The sequence below is a fragment of the Panthera tigris genome, chromosome B1 (genome assembly GCF_018350195.1).
Source record: "Panthera tigris isolate Pti1 chromosome B1, P.tigris_Pti1_mat1.1, whole genome shotgun sequence".
NCBI lineage: Eukaryota > Metazoa > Chordata > Mammalia > Carnivora > Felidae > Panthera > Panthera tigris.
Window position 1 is genome coordinate 199,929,203 of NC_056663.1, and position 20,347 is coordinate 199,949,549.

At 55.8% G+C, this 20,347-nt stretch overlaps 1 protein-coding gene across 5 annotated transcripts in view; it reads left to right on the forward strand.

Annotated features, from left to right (window-relative positions):
* Nucleotides 1-14,039, forward strand: part of TBC1D14 (TBC1 domain family member 14) — a 106,843-nt gene extending 92,804 nt beyond the window's left edge. For all 5 annotated transcript variants that reach the window (XM_042985018.1, XM_042985019.1, XM_042985015.1 and 2 more), the window contains 2 exons: nucleotides 9,853-10,111; nucleotides 13,874-14,039. In XM_042985018.1, the coding sequence (XP_042840952.1) occupies nucleotides 9,853-10,111; nucleotides 13,874-13,939 (325 nt within the window). In that variant the 3' untranslated portion in view covers nucleotides 13,940-14,039. The remainder of the gene's footprint in view (nucleotides 1-9,852; nucleotides 10,112-13,873) is intronic.
* Nucleotides 14,040-20,347: the final 6,308 nt, after the last annotated feature.

Consider the following 20,347-nt stretch of genomic DNA (forward strand, 5'->3'; position numbering starts at 1 on the left):
TTAGCAGGGCCGTGGCCGTCCATTCGGTGATGCTGGAGCCTAGAGCCGAGGGTGAGGGGGGCAGGTGAGAGAGGTGGGGAGGCCAGGTCGCGTGGGTCTTAGGTGCAGGACTATGGAGCCGGCGGGAACGCTTGCGGGCTTTTGCTTGGGGTAAGGACGGAGGTGGGTTATATCTGGAAGTGAGGCTTAGGTTACTGGGGAGCCTGGGGGCAGGGACAAATGCGAAAAGACCAGTGCTCGAACTGAGGCTTCAGAAGCTGGGGGACGGTGGGGAACGGAGAGACCGGGAGTGGAAAGCTTCGGGTCCCCGAGAGAGTTGGTGTGCGTGTGTGAGAGAAGGCCGAGAGTTGTCCATCTGGTGAGGGGCACGACTGTTCCAGCAGCTGAGGTCCGAATCGGGCCAGATTGGGCAGTGAGGCTAACGGATTTGGCTTGGCCGCAGTGATTTTGAGGTACCCCCCGCACATCTGAGTAGACACACAGATAGCAGGTGTTAGAGAGTTCTGGGGTTCACACGGGTGGATGTGGCTGCCTGAGGAGGGGGTGGCGTGTCACCCCGGAGAGCACGGTGTCCGGGGGCAGACTTGGGGAGCGGAGGTGGGAGGAGTGTGGTTCTGGAACGCTCAGCCCCGGTCCAGCCTCTCCTGTTACTTGCCTCGTGGCCGTGTGCTGGGCATTAACCCTCTCCGAGCCCGTTGTCTCATCTTTCGCCTGCAGCGATGAGCCTTGTAGGGCCTTAGAAGGTGATGCCACTGCCCGGCTTACAGAGGGGCTCTGCAGACGCAAACGATGTCACTCGGCCCAAAGGCCCATTTGGGCTTCAGCACCACTCGCGTAGTGAATCTAAAACTGTTGGTAACGGATTTGGAGCTGGTCTGATTTTTGGGCATCTGAAACGAGGCTCAGGCCCTGAGATAAAGCAGACTTGCCTGCCCCCTTGGGAATGAACCGTTGGGATTCTTGCCATTTGTTGCCTCCACCCTAAACCCCGAGACTGTTATTAGGACTCTGCTGAATACTCGCTGGAAACCAGGGTTTGGGGGTTGGAGCTTGTAGCTGGTGTCGCTTCGGAGTAGTGAGCATCAGGCCGTGAAGCGACCCCTGGGGCGGGGGCGCTCTGGGCTGGCCTATCGGGCATGTCTCGCAGGGCCCCCGTATTTAGCAAATGACCTCTTAGTCTCCCCTCTGCACCCCTGCTGGTGCTGCCACGGGGCTAACCGTGACTTCGCCCTGGGAGGGCGTGGGGGTGTGTTGGGAGACAGACCAGACCGGAGTCTTCAACTTCTGCCTTACCTGTTTTAGGGCCCCAACTCAGATTCTTAGGATTTCAGGCTGAAAGCGAAGTTTGGAGAACACTGTCCTGGAACACTGTCTTTCAGACTTTTTCACCCTGACTCGCAAACAGGAATTATTTCTGTGTTGTGATGCGGTGTGTGGCCACGTGCCCAGAAATTCGCTCTGTATACAGGACTGAAACCAGTTTCAGACAATACCTAGCCCTTGTTTTGTGTAAAGCATCCTGATATTTCCTGTTCTGTTCTATTTATTTAAAAAAGTGTTGGGGCGCCTGGGGGGCTCAGTCGGTTGGGCGTTTGACTTCGGCTCAGGTCATGATCTCGCAGTTCATTAGTTTGAGCCCCGCGTCGGGCTCTGTGCTGACAGCTCGGAGCCTGGAGCCTGCTTCGGATTCTGTGTCTCCCTCTCTCTCTGCCCCTCCCCTGCTCATGCTCTGTCTCTCTCTGTCTCAAAAATAAATAAAAACATTTAAAAAAATTAAAAATAATAAAACAATAAAAAAGTGCTGGAGGTCACCCACTCTGATTGATTTTACAGTGCACTAATCTTTTTTTTTTTTCTTAATGTTTATTTTTGGGAGAGAGAGAGAAAGCGCAAGTCGGGGAGGGACAGAGAGAGAGGGAGACACGGAATCGGAAGCAGGCTCCAGGCTCCGAGCCGTCAGCACAGAGCCCGACATGGGGCTCGAACTCACGAACCACAAGACCATGACCTGAGCCGAAGTCGGACACTTGACCGACTGAGCCGCCCAGGTGCCCCCACAGCGCACTAATCTTGACGGGGTCAGCAGGGGCAGCGTAAAGAGCACCGTCCTTTCCGAACAGGACCCGTTCGTTTCTCCTCTGTCTGGAGGCAGTTGTGATCCAGGTGGGGGCAAAGGTCAGGGGCACCATGTTGCCCGGGGGCAGGGCCTCCCACACAGGATTTCCCTTAACTCTCAGAACAAACTCTTGGAGCGAATTGTGACACGTCCGTTTTATAGAAAAGCGAGGCTCAGAGAGGCAGCGTGGCCTGCCCGAGGCCATGGCTGGCTGGCGTCCAAACTCAAGTTCCCCCTCCAGACCTCGTGCGCTGTCCCATGGAGTCCTTCTGAGGGACTTTGTGGGAAGGCAGTGTCACCCGAGCGTTGGGTCCCGTAGCTCAGGCTCCGGAGATCGCGTCAGCGCGCTGATGATGTGCCTGGGGAGAGGAACGCCTGGACCGGACCGTCCGTGACAAAAACTGAAGCCAGTGCAGGCTGTCTAGGTGCAAAGGTAGCTCAGGGATTCCACTCCTAAGACCGTGGCGATGGGTCCTGGTGGCGCCCGATGCCCTGGTGAGGCCCCTACTTTACTGCTTTCTAGAGTAAGGACCAGGTAGGACGTTGTATCTGCCGCTGCAGCAGGGGCTGGGAGGTAGGTTGACTTGAGCACAGGAAAAGCCACGTTTTCCGGACTTCCCCCTCGCCGTCCACGGTTACTGATGGTCTGCGGTGAGTCAGGGTCTTGGCCGGGTGCTCACAGGTAGGAGCTCAGGTGGGGGACAGGGCAGGCGGCGAGGAGGAAGCCAGGGGAAGAGCACGTCTTGTTCAGGACCTGCCCTCGAAGCTGAGGCCCCTGCCCGGTGTCACACCTGTAGCGAGCGGTCCAGGCCGGTCGCGCTCAGCTTTTGCCTTTTCAGTGTGTCCTGCCACCTTCCCAGAGCCACATGCGCACCCATAGCGGTGGGGCCGCACCTGACGTGTGCTGTAAACCGGGGTGGACCTAGGCTTCCGGTTACTAACTGCCGGAGGACGAAGGCTCTCTGGCCTGTTCTGTGTCCCAGGGTCGAGGGCCCCATCTGGGTTGGCGGGCCGAGTGTCCTGGGTGAGCTGTGTGGGCACTAAGAGGACCAACTCTTTCCTGCCACGCTGTGCACCCACCGGAGGCCAGCTGGGAATTGTTCCCGCTTTATTCCCAGGATGGTGTCTCTGCACTGCGATGATCACATTCTAGCTTAGAGGCCGTTAACCTGGCGCAGTTGGAGAGTCATTCCTCCGGAATGTTCTTTTCTCTCCTTCCACCCCTGCAGCGCATGCCTCCTTCCATCACAGCCCTGACCCACTCTGAGGGCATCCTTTGTTTCTTGCTGTTCCTGCCACGGACCGAGCTTAGTCACCTCCGTGTGGCCAGTGCCGGGCCCCGTGTGGGAGGACGGACACGCGGCCGTTGAACTCTTCAGGCTGTTCCTTGTCGCTGTCGAGTGGCAGAATTCTCCAGAGATGTGAGTGGGTTTTGCGGTAATCTCGGATTAGTTAACGAACCCACAGCACAGTCCGCGTCACGATTAGCGTCCGGGGGTCCTTGAAGAGCCCGTCGTTACACCGCAGCTCTACCTTGAGGGACAGGCTCAGGGTGAAGTTAAAGTTGGCAGATTTTAGTTTCTGTTGCAGCTTGTACTCGTTTATTTGTGTATGTTGACTTTTGGGTGACAGGTCAACCTACGAGCGCCCCAAGAGCAAGGCTTGCCTCGCTGAGCTCCCAAGTGCCCGGGCTAGCGTCTGGCGTGCACCGGGGCCTTCATCGGTGTGTGTGTTTGTGTGTGTGCATGTGCACGGACGGGGAGGGTCTGAGCCTGCGGTGAGAAGCCCGTTCGCAGGAAGGGCCTGCGCAGCCCGCGTGTCACCGGCACGCCCCCAGCCTGGCCGCACACGGAGCCTGCGGTACGGTGCGGGGCTCCCGTGGTTTGCCCGGTGCCTGCCAGGCCCTGCTGGGGGCTGGGACGTGAGGGCCCAGTTAGAAAGTGCTCTGGGGGCACCGAGATGGACGTGACTGCTGCCAGGATCGGGCCGGGGATCGGACTGGTTAACTGAGTTGAAACAGAGCCTTAAGTAACTGCCTCCCAGTGTTTAATGAATGCACGTTATGTTTGGCATTTTAATGTATTTAATCCTCACAAAATCTAATCAGGCTAAGTGGTAGCTCCTCATTTCTCAGCGTCTGTTCTAGCTGCTCGGCCGAGTCTGTTACGAACACGGGGAGTGCGTGGTGAGGTAGGGGGTCGGGGGCAGAGGCTCGTAGGCCTAGGAGAATCTGGGCACAGCTGGGAATTGGGGCCTTAAGGGTCTCTGGTTGTGGCTTCCCTGCAGCAAAGACCCCTGGTGGCTCTTGTGCCTCGGGCTGAGATACACTTCTCCACAGCCGCCCTTTATCTGCAGTTTCCTCGTCTGGAAGGTGGGGCTGAGGATTGTACGTCCTTGTGGAGTTGCAGCGAGGATCAGTCGGATAAGCCCTGTAGACCGTAGGAAGCAGCACTCAGAACAGAAGTCCACACTCCCCGCCAGCTCTTGCGCCGGGCCCTTGGGGCTGGACCAGGGTCAGGTTGGTTTCTGAGAGTGAGCCTTGGCCTCCGTGAAGGCTTTGGAAGCAGTAGAGCCCCTCCTCCCCCTTCGGAACCCCCTTGCTTTCCTGCAGGCTCAGACGAACAGTTAGAACACACATCGCAGGGAAGGGTGTTTTCTGGAAGTTGGGAAGCCCCGGAAGCTGGCCTGTTCCTTCCGCACGTCATGGGGGAGAGGGATGCACAGAGGCTGTGTTTGGTGTCCTTTATAAGACTGCAGCCACTGTAGTTCAGCAACACAGAAATAACGTTAATTTGCGTTCGTTGAATTTATACCTGAAGTTAATCGTTTTTTTGTAAGTTTATTTATTTTGAGAGAGAGAGAGAAAGAATCCCAAGCAGGCTCCATGCTGTCAGGGCAGAGCCTGACTTGGGGCTCGATCTCATGAACTGTGAGACCCCGACCTGAGCCAAAATCCAGAGTCGTACACTTAACCGACTGAGCCACCCAGGCGCCCCTGAAGTTATCATTTTTGGTATAAAGTGCCGTCATACTCAGTGGTCCAGAGGAGAAGAAGCCTTGAATGCTCTCTTGCTACCACGGGGAGAACCCTGCAGCCGTCCTGGGCAGGCCTCGGGGCCCTGTCCCTCGTGCCCTCCCGGGTCGGTGCAGGATTGGAGCAGGAGGAAGCCGAGCGCACTGGGCACAGTGAGAGCCCACGAAAGGCTGGAGACGGGAAGGGCGGGAGGGCCCTGTGCAAACAGCAGCCCCCTTGTTCCCGCTGCTCCGACCCGACCCCGACCCCGACCCCGACCCCGACCCCGCTGTGGGGCCAGGGCAGAGCCTGGTGGAGCGGGAGCTGAGCGCGTGCGCTCTTGAGCTGCGTGAGCGGTGCCTGCTGAAACGCCCTCTGCTGAGAGGCAGTCAGGGGAGGACCCTTTCAGTGTCTTACTCACAGTAGGTGTTTGAAGCTAAGTATGGTTTCAGATCCAGGCAAGCGTCTGCGAGTGTGGGGTCGGTTGACACTGGCGCAAGGCCCCTCTCCGTGGGAGCCGTGCTCCTGCAGGAGGGGTGGGAAGAGGGTGAGCGGACAGAGGTGTCGGCCCTGGAGCCCGAGGGGACGGAGCTATGCGACCCTGGGCTCGAGGGGCGAGGGGCTGAGCCCCGGTTGCTGAAAGCCTCAGAATCCACCAGGCTCGGGGGAGGCATAGGGCAGACCAGGGGGCCATCTCGGGGCTGAGTGTGATGAAGGAGTGCGTGGCTTTCTGCCCGGACCGTGCCGTCCCCGAGACTCTGCGGGCCGAGGTTGGTGACTGTTGGGAAAGATACGGGGCTCAGCGCCAGCACCGGGCAAGAAACCAGGCCAAGCCCACGGTCCCGGAAACGGCCTTCTAAGAGTGAGAGGGGATTTACAAAATGTTGTCTTTAAAAGGCGCGTTTTATTTAAGGTGTGACGTTCGGGGCCCTGACGATTCTGGGTCTGCACACGAAACGGTGAATGATGTGCAGTGTGGCTCAGCCCACTTTCCTACACGGGAACGTGTCGGGGATCAGTTCAACGTTTGTCATTCTTCCCTGTCTGGTGCTGGGACGCTGCCTCTGTTTGGTACCATCTCTGCACAGACTGTCACCAGCCCAGAGCCCTCCTGAACTCCAGGTCCTAAATAAAGGATGAAATCATTTGGCCACTTGGACGTCTGACGCTCAGACCGCGTGTCCTCACACTCACCTCTTGACGTTGTTGACGCAGCCAGAGACCCCACGTCTCCTTAAGCGACAGCTCCATCCCTCAGGTTGCACGGCTGAAACCCAGCGTCCTTGACTCCTCTGTTGCATTTATCCACCGCGGAGACCAGAGTTCCTCCGCTTTGGCCGCCTCACTGACCTCGCCTGGGTGGTTTCAGCGGCTGCCCAGGGAGGCCCGTGTCCGCGACGGGCACGTCTCAGCACAGTGGACAGGGGCCTCGTCTGGTCAGACCCTCCGCCGGTTTTGCCTTGCACGTAGGATAAAACCCAAAGACCTCGTAGCCGCCTGTAAGGCCCGCCCGTGCCGGGCCCGGGTCTGCACGGGCTTCTCCGTGGAATTCTCTCCTCTGCTCTTTCTGCCTTCGGCCCAGCGGCCTCCTTGTTCCTCCTCGACCGTGCCAGGTTCACTCCTTCCTCACAGCTGGGGACACCTTCCTTTGGCTGGACACCGTCCAGACCCCGTCCCTTGGCTTGTGGCCTCTTTTTCTGGGCTTTATGGACACGCCGCGTCCTCGTCCATCCTGTTGACAAGTGTGTGTGTGCATTCACACGTGTGTGCGCATCCAGGCCGGCAGTCCGTGTCTCCTACCCCTGCTTGTGTTTGTTCAGCGTCTGACACGCTGGGTACTTTATCCCCTTTGCTCCGGAGGGCGGGGAACTTTGTCCCTGTGTCTGATGCCACGTAGCCTCGTCACCAAAACGCAGAGATTGGCGTTTAGCAGTAGGCTCAGAGGTACTTAGCTTCACGGACGGACCGATCTGCTCAGCATCAGAAGGGCTCGGGTGTGGGCAGTTTCCGCATGCAGCAGCGGATGGACGCGAGGCCTCAGCAGGGGTGCGTGGCGGGTACTGGCCGTGGCGTTCCTGGTCATTCAGATGTTTACTTTTACAAAGCTCAGGACGGCTAAAGTAGTTTGTGGAGATGCGCACGTGAATCTGAACCCAGGGATGTCACGTCAGATGCATTTTTTTCGTTGTTACTCCGCTCTCTGCCTGTTGCTTTGTCCGTTTTCCGATAATTTTTTATTAAGACGCCGCTTTTAAGATGTCAAGGGTTTGCTTTCCAGGAGTGAACTGGCAGGTAAGAGAGTATCTTGGAGGAGGTCAGTTCTGCACTTTTTTTATAGCGTTAATAATGTACACTTTGTAGGTAGAACTGAGAATGTTCTCTAGATTCAGACTAGAAACAAAAAAATCTCTTGGATCTCATGAATAAATAAACTTTAAAAAAAACTGGGGCGCCTGGCTGGCTCCGTCGATGGAACGTGTGGTCTTGATCTCTGTAGATTAATCTCTATAGAGATTACTAACAATAAATAAATAAACGTAAAAAAGTCTCTCGGATCTTTCTTTAACTATGTTTTCTTGACCGAATGATAAAATGGTTTTCCGTTTTTGAGATGTTAACAATTCAGGCTTAAGTCTTGTTGTGACTTTAAAAACAAAGTGTCCTGGGGCACCCAGCTGGCTCAGTCCGTGGATGATGTCAGGGTTGTGGGCTTTCAGTCCCACATTGGGCATAGAGATTACTTAAGAATGAAATCTTTAAAAATAAATAACCAGATAGATAAACGTGTCTCGCCCGGTACCGAGTAGAGCAAGCAGTCCGGTCGTTTAGGGCATGGGCTTTGGAGTCCGGTTCACAGCCTGGCTCTGTCACTTACCGGTGGCAGGACCTGGGACTCAGTTCCCTGTGGTCAAATGAGCTAAAAGAACCCGTCTCCCAGGGTGGTTCTGGCTGTTGAGGGGGGGGGTGCTTGTGATGTGCCCGCTGTAGTGCCCGGCACATAGTAGGTCCTCAGTTTAAACCTAGCTCTTGTGGTTTGTATGAGGTAGGGCCTTTCTGTGACACTTGTCTGCCTGTTCCATCGTCTGGGCCGAATGAAATCTAAATTGTTATGCCTTCCTTAAAACTCTTGTTAGAGTTTGGTAGCCTTGGATATTTTGGGGTCTTAATTAGCACGCTCTTTTGCATGCACGCCCCGGACTGCCTGAAGTGTTCCTCTGGGCTCTGGGGGAAAGGCTGTTTCTGGGGCTGAGCACGCTGCCACGTGAGAGTTTGGAGTTCACTGCAGACAGGAGAGCCCGTGCGTGGGAGCCTCGTGAGCGCGTTTGCCAGGATGGCACAAACTTGCGGTGACATCTATCATAGGAAGCAGAGTCCTGCTGTTGGAGGCTGGACGTTACTCTCTGACCAGGGCAGCGCCATAGTCTGAGTCCAACACTGGAGCCCAGGTGCCTTCACGGGCCCCGTGTGTGTGTGTAGAGTGGACACGGGCACTAAGGGAAAACTGAAACCGTGGACAGGCGATTCTCCGGGAGGGACAGGGGACGTGCCCCAGCAACTGAGAAGCCCCACTTCTTTGTCACATTTTTTAAATTTTTGAGAGAGAGCGAGAGCAAGAGTGAGCGAGGGGCAGGGAGAAAGGGGGAGAGAGAGAATTTGGAGCCCGAAGTGGGGCTCGAACTCATGAACCCTGAGATCGTGACCTGAGCCGAAGTCGGGCACTTAACTGAGCCACCCGGGCGCCCCGAGAATCCCCACTTCTGATGAATACCGCTGCTGGGGCGGAGGTGGGGAGAGCCGCTAACGTCTGGGACACTAGAGCAGATTGGCGGAGTGCCGACTCACTTACCTACTCGGCGGAGACGGCCGGGTGCTGTGCCACATGCTCGCCTGGAGGGAATTGGCCAGGGTCCCTGCTCTTGAGCGTCTCCGTGGGGAGCAGCAGGGCAAACACGAGTTATAAGCCCCAGGGTCAGAGGGAGCATCTGGCTGGTCCTAGGGGTCATCAGACGTCCTGGGGATGGCACCCGGGCTGCGTCTCCCGGCTGAGGCAGGAGGGTGGGTTCACAGACAATCCGTTTGGCCTGCGTCTCTTTGGATTCGCCTCGCTTTGTGACACGGGCACTTTCCGGGTTAGAAATGCTTAAACCCGAGGATGCAGTTGGTCACCCAAGTTGGTATTTGTTGGGTAGTTTGGATGGTAATTGTCACAGTATTTGAAGATAGTGCCTGCGCGCTTCACTTTTTCTTTAACCTGATGGTTTTCGTTAAGTACAAGATCGGTTTCTCGTGGAAGAGTTTGCTTTGTTCCTTCACAGACTCCCAGGGGGAGAAAGTACACAGCACTCTTGAGAAGTAACGTGCACGTGCCTACACTGGTTACAGGGTTCTGTTGACTGTTTTGATTTCCCTGAGACTCTAAGCTCTTAACCTTGGGTCCAGCGCCTTCCACAGAGTAAGCACATCGTCGATTCTCGATAAATACTTGTTGAATGGATGCAGTCAGAGTCAGCGATATAGAGAAGGTACAGAGAATCTGCATGAAAGCCGATAGTGCTTTTTTAATAAAATCGGCCTTCAGAATGAATGCGGGCCTCGACCCCCGCACCTTGTGTCTAAGTATGAACATCACTGACTCGGGGTGTTCTTAACGAATTAGGCCTGGATTCCGAACTCACTCTTTGTGCCATCCAAAACCTGAAAAACTCAAAACTTTTTTTTCCAGGATCTTTACCTTATATAGTAAGTCTTTGCCCCTCGACCTGGCCTGTCGCATATGGGATGTGTTCTGTCGTGACGGCGAGGAGTTTCTGTTCCGCACGGCCCTGGGCATCCTGAAGCTGTTTGAGGACATCCTGACCAAGATGGACTTCATTCACATAGCCCAGTTCCTTACGAGGCTCCCAGAGGACCTGCCCGCGGAGGAAGTTTTCGCCTCCATAGCTACAATTCAGATGCAAAGTCGAAACAAGAAGTGGGCTCAGGTAAACGGATCCTTCGTTCTCTTTTCCCTGCAGAGCAGTTTGGCTCAGTAGCATGACTGAGGAAGTTCATTGCTGCCTTTTGAGAAACCAGCCCTCTCTAAAGAAAGTCCTCCTTGGACTTTCTTTAGAAAGTCCTCTTGGATGAGGAGCCTGGGTTTGAGGCTGGGCTCTGCCACGGGGGGTCATCGGATGGACAGGTGGAGGGGCGGGTAACAGAAGCCTCTCGGCCATTCTGCAGTGGTGCCGGGGGGCCACTGTGCTGTCCACAGGTTAGAAGGCATTTTGTAAACCAGGCGCCGCCACCACCACCCCCACTGCTGTGCTTGGCGCCGGGCGGAAGGGATTGTCCCCCATCGCTGATCAACAGACGAGACCCACAAAGGCGAAATGCTTGCCCTCAGCGGTCAGCGGAGGGCAGGAGGGCTGAAGGGTGGCTCCCCTGGGCTGTGCCCTCTGGCCCTCTGGTGGCTGAGTTGGGGGAGTGGCTGAGCTGCCCTGTGGGAGCGAGTCCAACCTGGGCCTCCTCCTTCTAGATCGCTCTCACCTCCTCTGGACGTCCCGTCTAGGGTTGTCCCCTGGGGGATTAGCCGGTGTTGTCTGGTTCCAAGTCTTTATTGGGCAAAAAAGGAAAAAACAAGCCTTGCTTCTTACAGGCTTATTTGAGCCTTACAGGCTCAAAGCTTGTCTGAGCGGCAGGTCGCACTGGGAAGTTATCTGTGGACGTTTCTACTCCCCTGTGTATGCCAAACAGCACATCCCTCATTTACCCTTTGTGTTAGTGGGAGATTTCAACGATTTTTTTAACGTTTATTTGTTTTTTGAGAGACAGAGAGCATGAGCAGGGGAGGGGCAGAGAGAGAGAGAGAGAGAGAGAGAGAGAGAGAGATTGAGTCACAGAATCCGAAGCAGGCTCCAGGCCCTGAGCTGTCAGCACAGAGCCCGACCCGGGGCTCGAACCCATGAGCTATGAGATCATGACCTGAGCTGAAGTCAGACGCTTAACTGACTGAGCCCCACCCCCCAGGTGCCACCTTTTTTTTTTTTTTAAGCAATTTTTTTAATGTTTGTTTATTTTTTGAGAGATAGGGTGTTGGTGGGAGATTTTAAATCCATATTAGAATAAAATAGATCACAGACCCTACATCTTTGTCAGCCAGTCAGTTTTCAGATTTCTAACAGTCTCGAGTATCAGAGTGGCTTTCCAGTTGGTTTGAATCAAGATCCAAATAAGGTTGGAGCCAGCTACCACGTTGCCGGTAGCTGAAAGATCTTTTTAGTCTTTTGTTTTTATTATATAGGTTACCCCACCTCTTATCCCTCCTTCTGTATTTATGGAAGAAATGGGGGCATTGGATCTACAGGGTTTCCTAGGGTCTGGATCTTGCTGGCTGTACCCTTGCAGGGGTGTTTACCGTGGTCTTCAGTACGGGCTGTTTCCTGTAAAGTGACTGTTCGATCCACCGGCTTGGTCGTGTTCGGGTGTTTATGTTTGGTCGTAATACTGTGAAGGTGATCAGGCTCCAGCAGCCTATTTATTTTTATAACAGTTCTATTGAGATGCAGTTTATGTACCATAAAATTCACCCTTTTGAAAGCGTACAATGGAGTACATCGATTAACCACAGGGAAGTTCCCCTGTCACCTGGGTCTGCTGTCCTGGCCCTTGAGCTGGCCCTTTCTGTCCTTGCCGCCCTGTGATGTGTTCGGTCTGGCTGGCAGACTCCCTTCCCGTCTGGCTCTTTTGGGAAGAAGCACGGCTGTTGTGACGGGACCTTGGGCAATGCCATGAGGTGCTCCCCTGGTTTTAACTGGGGGCGGGGAGAGGCCCTGTTTTGTGCCGAGGGTGATGGGCTTTGCATTTCTGAAATGCTGCACACGTGCTGCCTTGCCGCATACGTGGGTGAGCCTTGAAAACCGTGTGTGGTGTGTGAGAAGGCCAGACGCTGAAGGCCACGTGCCCTATGATTCCGCTCGTAGGCAAGTCCAGGGCAGGTGAGTGGTTCCCCAGGCAGTGGGCGAGATCGGGCAGGGTAGGGGGGACGGGAGTTCGCAGGGTCCTTCTTGAGGCGGCGAAGACGCTCTAAAGCGGACCGCGGTGGTGTCGCCCACGTGCATGGCCACGCTACACGCCACTGAGCGAGCGGTACGCTCTCACCGGACAGATGACGCGCTAAGGAAGTACGCCTCAGTAAAACTGGGACGGAATACGCTCGGCTCGTGTGTGAGTAGGACTCGCGGTCCGCTTAGCAGGGATCTGGTGACAGGCAGAGAGAGAGCCTTCCTCTGGTTAAGAAATAAGCGGACGGTGCGAAATGAAGACACGGGGCCACGGGTTCAGAATGGTTGAGAGTTTGAAGGTGGGCAGTGCCTGGGCCGTGTGCCCTGCGCGGGGGGGGGGTGTGCTGCGGTCTGCCTGATGCACCTGCTCGCGGTGGTTCCCTGAAGTCGCGGCAGTGAGCCGAGGCCTTTCCTGGCAGGCTTCGTGCAGCTGTCTACACATGCAGTCATGGGTCTGCTGACGTTCCTTTGCTTGTCACTGGCACCCAGCCCGCACATCCCCATGTGTCCCCCCCCCCCCCCCCCCGCCAACAGGCACACACACACACACACACACACACACACACACACACGCAGGGAAGGAGTAAACCCAGGTCTTCTGTGTCGCTTCTTGTGTTTTAGGACAAGGTAAAAATGTTCGGTTAAAGCTAGGTCAGAGGCTCGTGACTAGTAGGACGTTTTCTAATAATGGGATCGTGATAGTCGTTGGCCTGATGCTGGGGGTGCAGGTGGGCGTCGAGTTGGTACCGTTCTAAGTCCCACAGGAGTTGTGGTCTGTATACATTCTCCCAAATGCCGTGCTTCGGGTTAAGACCCTGGCGAGCTTTCCAAAACCAGTAGATGTCCGCGTCTGCTTGGCAGTCCCCTGGAGGCAGAGCTGGACAGGGGGACCTTTATCTACCGTTAGTCTTTCCGTGCGATTTATTTGAAACCTACACAAGATGTTTCTGCTCTACCCCATGTAATTTGTGATTCAGTTGACATCACACAGTGCCTGGCCCCAGGAGAGGAGCGCTTGGTTGTGGAATCGGGCAGATCCAGGTTGGAACGTGTGTGCTGCTTGAACAGCCGATCTCGTGAGCGCCCGTTGTTCAGGTGCCTGACTGCGGGGCTTGTTGTGTGCTAACAGCCGCTGTGCGTGAGCCGCGCCGACTTAGGGAGCCCGTGCTGTTGCCACTGCTGTGTGAAGCCGTCGCGGTGGAATGTAGTGTCTTTAAAAACGAAGGTGTTAACCAAGAACCGAGAGAGCGCAGAGTTGGGAGCCAAGTCACTTTGGGGAAGCGCGGGAGGGCCCGAGAAGAGCCCGGGTCTGTTAGCACAGTTTGCTGCTGAAGCGGAGAGGCAGGCAGGGAGCGGCCGCGCTAACGGTCCGGGGGCGCTCGATGGCATGCCGGAGCGGGTGGCCTGGCTTGGGGGTGGTGAGCCCAGGGGCTGGAGCCGGATGTGGGAGGAGAACCCTGTAGCCCCGTGTGGACATTGGTACCGTGGCTGCTGGGACATGGTTGTAGGGCGTTAGCCGGAGGCGGCACGGTTGGATTCTCACGTCTGGAAGAGGGCCCTGGCTGCGGGTGTTGGAGGCGGAACAGGGCAGCGGCGGACGTGGGGAGGCAGAGGCCCCGGCTAGGAGGCCGTGTGTCCCGTCACCACACCTGTGTCCAGTGTCCTTGCAGATCACCCACGGGCGTTCCTTCCCTGTGCTTCCAGGTACTGACCGCACTGCAGAAGGACAGCCGGGACGTGGAGAAAGGCAGCCCGTCGCTCAGACACTGAGGGGACAGGCGGACCCGCGCTCGGCACCGAGCAGACCTCCAGGTGGCACCTTGCGTGGCTTCGGACGCACGCACGCGCTGACCGCGGACGAGAACGGGCTGTTTTCACGTTTGATCCTAACACTGGAGTTGGCCTTAAACAAAACAAACAACTTTCAAAGAACTACACCAAGGCTTAGCCTTAAGAAGCTCGGTGGAAAGATGGGCCAGTGTTGACCAGGGCCAACACTGCATACTCTGCATGGTTTAAACCTAAGGCAGTGGCTAATCCCCCCTCCCCTTATTTCAGCGAAAGTTAATTAAATTGTCATGCTTTTATGTCAACTGATGAAAAGTACATTACAGTCTTCCTTAGCCAAGGTGTGTGAGAAATCCTCCCAGGGAGGCCTCGGAGAGGTTATTGGCTCATTTACGTACGTGAGTAGGGAAGGGGTTGTCGATTCTGTTCCCGGGACGACCTGTCCAGAGCTGGAGGTGATGTTTTCACAGCCCACCTACCCAAGCTTGCGGGAAAGGAGAATGGGCTGTCCCAGGGCGGTCACGCACGAGTGCCCGAGGGCTCCCTGGGATTCGACCTGACCTCTGGGTTGGCGTTTCTCCATCGTGGCCTTGACAGAATCCCAGCACGAGTCCCGTGCACGCTGAAGGTTCCGGGGCACCCGTGCTCTCCGAGATTGCTGCGCCCTCCAGCTCCTGAGCAGAAGAGCTGCTCACACGGACGGCCCGAGACCTGGCGGAAAGAGCACGGGAGGACCGCCACGCCTCCCATCTGCGGAGGCCAGGCGGCTTGGGGGGGGGGGGGGGGGCGGGGAGCCTGCTCCCTTGCTGTCACGGGCTGCCGCTCTTTCTGTTGCCACCTGAACGGCAGGACCGGTCCTGGTACCACATGTTCCCTCCTCGCGTACTCGGCTTCAAGGTAGACCGAGGTGAGGGCCGGTGAGCAGGCCGCACGCTTCCAGTGGTACGGACGGGCCACTCGGGGCTCTCGGTGTTTGTCCTGTGCGCCTCTCCCCACGTTAGCTGGTTTCCCCCAAGTTCATCAGCCGGCAGCTTTCTTGTTCTGACTCTCCCTTGACTGACTTTTACGAATTTTGTTGTAAGAGCTTTGTTTGTCCAAACTCAAAGACACGAGCGGTTTCACACGGAGTAGCCCAGAGGACGGGCAGCTGTGTGGAAGCCGGCTCCCGTGTGCCAGCCGGGCTGTGCGAGTGCCCGTGGACGGGGCGAGGGCACCGTCGGTTGCGCCCGGCCCTCCGCCGCCCCCTCAGCTGCACGTCCGCCCTCGGCCCCGAGAGCAGGCGTGCGGCAAGGAGACCGGCAGGGGGCCGGGGCCCGACCGTGACCTCGCCCTTACGGGTTTTCCGTGCCCGCCACGTCCGCTGCCGACACGCGCAGGTGCGACGGCCAGTTGCGGAGCCGGGGCCACGTTCGTGCCCTTCACCCCAGCCCTCTTCCGTGCGTCCTGTTTTCTCGAACTGCCTTCGCCCCGTGTCTGCTTAACCGAGTTCTCCCAGGAGGTTGTAGATCATCTTGGATACACTTTCTGCCTCAGCCTTCAAGTGCTGACTCTCCCGACCTCTGGGGGCGGGGAGGGGGGCGTCCCGTCTTCACCGAGGTCTCGCGCTTCCAGACGCAGCCGTCCCCGGACACCGCGATGCTGAATGTAACCCACACTGAGCCGGCCCCTCGCCCGGGCGGCCCGGCCGTTCCTCCCACACGTGCTGACTTGCGTTCCGTGATGTGGGCGTTCTGTCCGGAAAGATGTATATATTTTCTTACTGTACATAAAGATGTTCCTAAATCGGGACAGGAAGCGACGCCACGGGCAGTCGTGCCACTGCCGCGGAACGCGTTTGTGGGACGTCACGTGCATTCAGAACCCAGCCCTTAACCCTGTTTTGTCCCAGCAGTTGGACGTTAAATCTCTTCGATTTATGTCACTACTGATGCATTAAGTTTTTAAACGGGATCCCATGCCGATCGGGAATCCTTAGCGAATCTTTAGCTCGGAAGAGGTTTTCGTGACCTGTTCAGGGACCACGTGAGGTCTTGCGGTTTGATGTGTCCCCCTCACAGGCCGGGGGTCCTGAGTCCCCACGCAGGGTCCCGTGGCCCCTTTCCGCAGAGGGCTGCAGAGGGCACCCGGCCGGGCATCTCTGTTGGACGCCACCGTTGAGGAAGACTGGAAACCAGTAGAAATGCCACGCCCCTTTGGAAGTCTGCACTTTCCCCTTCCTGTGCCCGCGATTTCCAGGACTTCAGGCTCGGGACCTTGGCGCGTCTGGCACTTTAGGGTCAAAAGCTGCGTCCCCACCGGTCCCCGAAAGCTCACCTAGAAACATTGTTCACTTTAAATGGTACTTTTTAACTGCTCAGTTTTTGACTATTTTAAATAGTTTGCGGATAGAAAAATTCCTGATAATACTTGCTACATATCATGTTTTAATTGCCTGTACAGTTAACCTTTAATTTTATTTAGTAAAGTCTATCAAATTAGGACTTTTTGAATTGTAAATATGTGGTTTTATTAAATAAAAGTCATGTAAAATTGTTACTTGTGTTCACTGTCGCTTGGTTTAAAATTGAAGTTCCCACCTTAAAGTACGGCAACACCTGACTCCGAGCGTCGTGCTGGTTGAAAATCCACCGAGGCCCAGTTCAGTGAAGGAGTCAGGTTAATTTGGTCAAGGGATTTGGGAGTTTCGTGTGCCCCCACCCCAAGCTGAAGGGGAACCTCCGACTCGCCCACCCCCGTGGCCTGGTGGCTGCTCCCACCTCTGCGCCCGACCCAGCAGCTGGTGCGCACTCACCCTGGAGCCTGCTCGGAGTGCTGGTGTCGCGGTCCGGCACCACCGCCACCCTCCGAGTGACCGTGGGCTCCTCCCGGGCCGCGGTGCACCTCCGTCCCTGTCCGTGGCCGAGAACGTAAGTGTCCGAGAGGTCACGTGTGTGCTCACGTTCGTCGGCAGGGCGCTGGGCTGTTGGAACCAAGGGCTGGAGGCCCGGGGAGGAGCCTGTCGAGTCGTGGCCAGAAAATATGTGGCCCTTGGGGCTGCTGCCTTCTCTGTCCCCAGGCGGACTTTGTCGCCCCTCCGGTGTCCGCGCCCTGGGGACCTCCGCAGCCTCCGCCCCAGGACTGGCCCTGACCTCAACTCCCAAGTGCGGGGTGCGGGGCGAGGCCTGAATTCACTCACCCGAATGCCTCCTGGGTGTGAGGCCCAGCCTGCCGGGAAGGAGGCAGCCATGCCAGCCAGCTCCGGGAGGACCTTGGGGACGTACGAGCCTTGGGGATGGAGGTTGTGGACACTGGGGGCGGACAGTTCAAACACCCAACGTGCACCTGCCGCGAAGGCCCAGGGAGGGAGAGAGATACTCCAGCGGCACAGGGAGGGGACCCCGCTGGACCTTGAGGGGAGCCTCTGGCCAGCAGAGGGAGGCCTTAGAGCCAAGGCGAGTCCTCAGATGGGGCGGTGGGAGACGCCACAGCACCCAGCCGCCCACCCAGCGGCTCGCCGTGACCGCAAGTCCCCGGGGATTTCTGCGAGGCCCGGAGCGCTGGCTGGCTCAAGGCAGCTCGGGCTCCCCCGTGAGCACCAGCGCGCCTGCAGCCGGCTGGCGCCAGGAGGGGGTGCTCCGCCGGGCACGGCCACGCCAGCAGAAGTATTTAAACTGCGTCAGCCTCCTTTCTCTTTTAAAAAGGGTACCAGCTTCCATCCCCTGGCTCGTGAGGATTAAAAAAGATGCTGAATTACTTGTGTCATCGAAAGAAACGCGTCACCATAGAGAGCTAGATTCGTGCTCTTGACACACAGACTTTCAGTGTCTAACTCTTGGTGAACTTACGAATTGTAAAAATCAGTGTCTTCCCTCTAATTATCGCGTGCATGTTAAATACAATCTGGAAATGCCCCAAAGCACACAAAAAATAAAAATCATGATGTCACCACCTAGGACAGACACTTTTTTCATACGCCTGACTTTTTCTTCCGTTTACCCCATCGTACCAGGGAGCGTGCTGAGGTTTAGAAACGTCGAGTGTTTGTCCCAGGTCACAGAAGAGACCAGAATCCAGCTCAGCCTGATGCCAAAGCCCTCATTTGCGGGTGCTACACGGTCTTCCTCCTCGATGCATCTCTGTGCTCATCGTGGCATCTTTTGGGTGAAATATTAGAAGCCTGCATCAGGGAGAAAGCTGGGGCGGGTGGAAATGTATTCATTCAAACCTGTGCCTGTTCAGACTGTGGTTACGACAGGAGCATGCCTGGCAAGCAGGAGGTGTGGGCCCGAGCGGTGCCCAGCCTGGGTGGCCCCTGCTCCCGCCGGCCGCTCAGAGGCGGGTCCCCCCGACCCGGAGTCCTTCCCGACCATATTGCTTGTACAATTTGTCCTCATGAAGACTGTCCTCCAAGTTGAAAACGGAAGTTCCAGAGTAGGGTGCATTAATTTTGAGTGACTTTATCATATCAGACAGGCATCCCCGACCAGGGGCAAAAATCTAAATTATGGCTCAGACCAACTTACAAAGAAAGAAAGCGTTTGTCCACTTAGGTAATTTTATAATCTGAAATGGCTAAGTCTCCAAAAATGACTTTCACCTACTAATTCCTTTTCAGATGCCTTGGGCTCCATGTAGGTACTGCCTGATTCCCTCCTGACCCTGGGGCCACAAACAGACAAAAGTGGCCTGGGACACTTCCGACTCAGACCCATTTATTTTTTTTTAATATTTGAGAGACAGAGAGTAGGGGAGGGTCAGAGAGCAGGAGAGAGAATCCCAAGCAGGCTCTGTGCTGTCAGCACAGAACCTGACATGGGGCTCGAACTCACAAACAGATCATGAACTGAGCCGAAATCAAGAGTTGGACACTTAACCAGCTGAGTCAGCCAGGTGCCCCTCGACTCGGACCAATTTAAAACGAAGTTTCATGTAACATCTCAGATTTTTCTGTGCCTGCATTTTGCAGGCCCGAATTTTTGACAAGGTGACAAAATCTCTAGCCTTTGATTTTAGAGATTTCTAGTCCAGCCCCGCCCCCCCCCCCCCGCCCCCCGAATCTTCTAGAGGAAGGGAGGCTCTTCGGAAGTGGTCCCTGCCAGAATGGACTCTGTCTCTGGAGTGGTGTCCTTCCAAGACCCTGTCATTCTCATTGCTCCTACTTCTGGAGACATCCTCTTTCTGTGATCATTTTAGAACCCGATAGAGCACTTAGCAGTTCCTGACATACAATAGGCATTCAAGGAACTTATTTTCAGAAGGTGAGAATGACATGATGTTGATGTATTAACCCGGCAAATTATTGAGCGCTGATTATGTGTTAGGCTTTGTATTGACTACTGGGGAGGATGACCGTCTACTTACCCTGAGGGCCTCTGTCTCACTGGGGTCCAGAGAACTAAGCAGACGGTCATAAAGCAGTGGCTCAGAGGCTGGGATGGGGGCTAAACACAGGCGGCCGTGGGGCCCAGAGGGCACATCAGGAAGATGGAGGTGTGTGGCATTCCCTCCTCTGAGGCAGTCGAAAGAAACCACGTGTGAATGCGTGGCTATTTCACGATTAAGAGCTCTCCTGTAGTCTAATTAGAAGGACCCTCGCTAGGAAGTAATCAACACATTATTGGTCTTCTAATTAATTGTAACATCTCCGGCATGAGACAATGTAATTGGAGAGAACGCCGGTAACTTTGCAGCTTAAGGCAATGCCAACTTCATCAGTCTCTCTCTCTGTGCTCGCGAGAGCCTGGTTCAGGGCTGGTTCAGGAGTGCTTGGTTCAGCCTGGCTAACTGCCAGTGGGTCAGAGTCAGCTGAAAATACCCGTTTCCCCCCTAGCGAACTCAAGGGATATACGCACTCTTGCAACGAAAGCTGCTTGCTTGGGGAAGGCAGGTGCCTGTTGCCAGGTGCACTTTGAAGCCTTCCCAACCACAGAAGAACCCAGTGGCCTGTGCTGCTTTTAGCCCGAGGCACACGGAAGATGAAGTTCCATTTGCTGGTGAGTTACACCTTCTCTTTGGCCTTGAGGAACCGGGTAGGGGGGAGAAAACGACTGTAGGGGAGAAGGAGGGTGGAAGCAGGAAGTGAATGCTTTTTACTCCCCCAGGTTTGGTAAGCCTGATCCTGTAAAGGAGTGTATTTAAGTTGGAGACGTTAGAAAAGGAATTTTCACCGACCTTCATTGGCTTGAAAGGGAACGCAAGATCGCATCACCCAAAGGTAAAATAATTGTGAAGTACCCACGACCCACCGAGTCATGTGCCTAGAGCAGGCCTTCTACCATTGTGTCAAGGTGCTCAGCACCAAACAGGTCACTCTTCCTAGGACCTACTTAAGTTTGCGGATGGGAGAACCCTTCTGATCTCACATCTGCACGGCTCAAAATCCAATTTACAATTAGGCAGCGAGGCGCCTGG